Source organism: Limulus polyphemus, unplaced genomic scaffold (assembly GCF_000517525.1).
Source record: "Limulus polyphemus unplaced genomic scaffold, Limulus_polyphemus-2.1.2 Scaffold1974, whole genome shotgun sequence".
NCBI classification, from domain to species: Eukaryota; Metazoa; Arthropoda; class Merostomata; order Xiphosura; family Limulidae; genus Limulus; species Limulus polyphemus.
In genome coordinates, this window is record NW_013667584.1 from 135,799 (window position 1) to 137,672 (window position 1,874).

At 38.5% G+C, this 1,874-nt stretch overlaps 1 protein-coding gene across 9 annotated transcripts in view; it reads left to right on the plus strand.

Moving 5' to 3' along the window:
• The window catches only part of LOC106465536 (NGFI-A-binding protein 1-like), a 186,168-nt gene that overhangs the window by 101,792 nt on the left and 82,502 nt on the right, over positions 1-1,874 (plus strand). For all 9 annotated transcript variants that reach the window (XM_022393447.1, XM_022393444.1, XM_013925759.2 and 6 more), the window contains one exon: positions 682-1,034. In XM_022393447.1, the coding sequence (XP_022249155.1) occupies positions 682-1,034 (353 nt within the window). The remainder of the gene's footprint in view (positions 1-681; positions 1,035-1,874) is intronic.

The following is a 1,874-nucleotide window of genomic DNA, read 5'->3' on the forward strand; positions in this document are numbered from 1 at the left end:
ATTTTCGTGCGCTAGCAATACCAAGCGAAGGGCGCGCATATACACAATTTGATTTTGTTACTCATCAGGATTACTACCAGCCCACCCTCAAACTGAAATTATTTAAGGCAGGATTAGAGTAAATTGATCTATGAGACATTGGGCTTGGTCAAATACATCAGTCGAAAGGGTTTGACCTCCTGGGTCTAAAACTGTAATTAGATCTCAAATCAGTCAGGAGATGATGGATCTATGAGCTAAAAGTTTTTGTACTTGAAAGAAGAACAACAACAACTCAGTGCCATTCTATGAGCCGCTATGCTTAGCGTTGTAAGCCCATAAACTTACCTCTGACCCATCGGATGGACATGTGCAGGGTAAAAGCTGCATGCGTGTGCATGTAATAAGATGGAAGGATGTTCCTGAATGACCAGCTGTATTTTGTGATCAAAAGGAGGATTCTTTTGTTTATTATATATTGATTCTCCTACAGCAGAAAACATATATTTATTACATATGCTAACTTTGGATATGATATACTGAATTATTAACCCAAGGGTTGGTGGATTGGAAGCCTACAAAAGTACTTCATGAAGATGGGTTAAATAGAATTAAAAAATTGTTTTACAAAGACAAGTTTAACGCTGTTCATACTGTTCTGTCCGAGAACGCTATATATATGTTGTTTTTCTTATTTTTCAGCCATATTTCAGACACCTCTCGTGCCCGCCTTGCCCCCAAATCATCCAAGTCATCTTATGAATTCTCTAACAGCTTCCAACAGGGCGGGTCCCGGCCACTGTCCTAGCCTTGGAGCTCCCGTCAACCTATCCCAGTCTTCGAGAATGACAATTCGGCCCAGCCCCCCTATATCCATTCTCCCCAACACTAGCAGTCATTCATCCCCTTCACCCGGTAGAAAGGAGGTACCGTCTCCCAGTCAGACATATGTGACGTCTCAGCAACACCATCAGCACCACCAGCAACATCAACATTTTTCTCAGTTGCAACAACAACAACAACAACATCATCAAATTAGCCAGTCATATCAACAGGTAATCAAGACAGTTTTTATATGCTTGCCTTTGTTTAACTCACTACCCAATGATATTTATATTTACATTTCTCCTTCATTTGTAGCACTTGTTTTTTTTTGTTTGTTTCGGTTTCGTTTAACTGTTGTCTTGTGTTAGTTTTGATGGTTGTCTATTTTTATGAAATTACTTGTTTGTTTTAATTCGACTTCTCTGTTTGTTGTTAAATACAAATCTAAAAAATGAGCTATCTGTGCTTTGCCCACCGCGGGTATCGAAACCCGACTTCTAGGGTTAAAAACTCCCAGACTTACCTCTGAGCCACCTGGGAAGGGGGTGTTTTAATTGAAAATAAGACATGTTGGAATACATTAAATTTCATTCAGAGTAAAAACATTTTAACACTGGTAGTAAGTACGTCAGCTTCAGTGTTTCTTACCACTTCTCGTACGGAGTAGAAATACACTTGAAAGTTATTAGAATGCGAGACAAAAGCTTGTCACTACTACTCTCTAATGATATCGATGGCTGTTTAGAACAAAACACGAGCATAAAAACAATAAAGATCGCATAACAAACACAACCATTGTTAGTATTACTGTGTAGGTGTTGAAGATTTGTTCATAAATAGTACTATATAAAGAACACTCTTGTTGTTCCAAAGCGCGTGGGATCAACAGAATGCTTTCGGAAAGTGGACTTTCTTTCATCAGGGAGGTAACCCCCCACACCTGTAAATAGAGCACACGCCGCTATAATTATTATTATTTTATAATTAATGAAACAGTTTAATTGGTAAGTGATGACTTTTAACAGTCTAAATGAAACAGTTTGATTGGTAAGTGATGACTTTTACCAGTC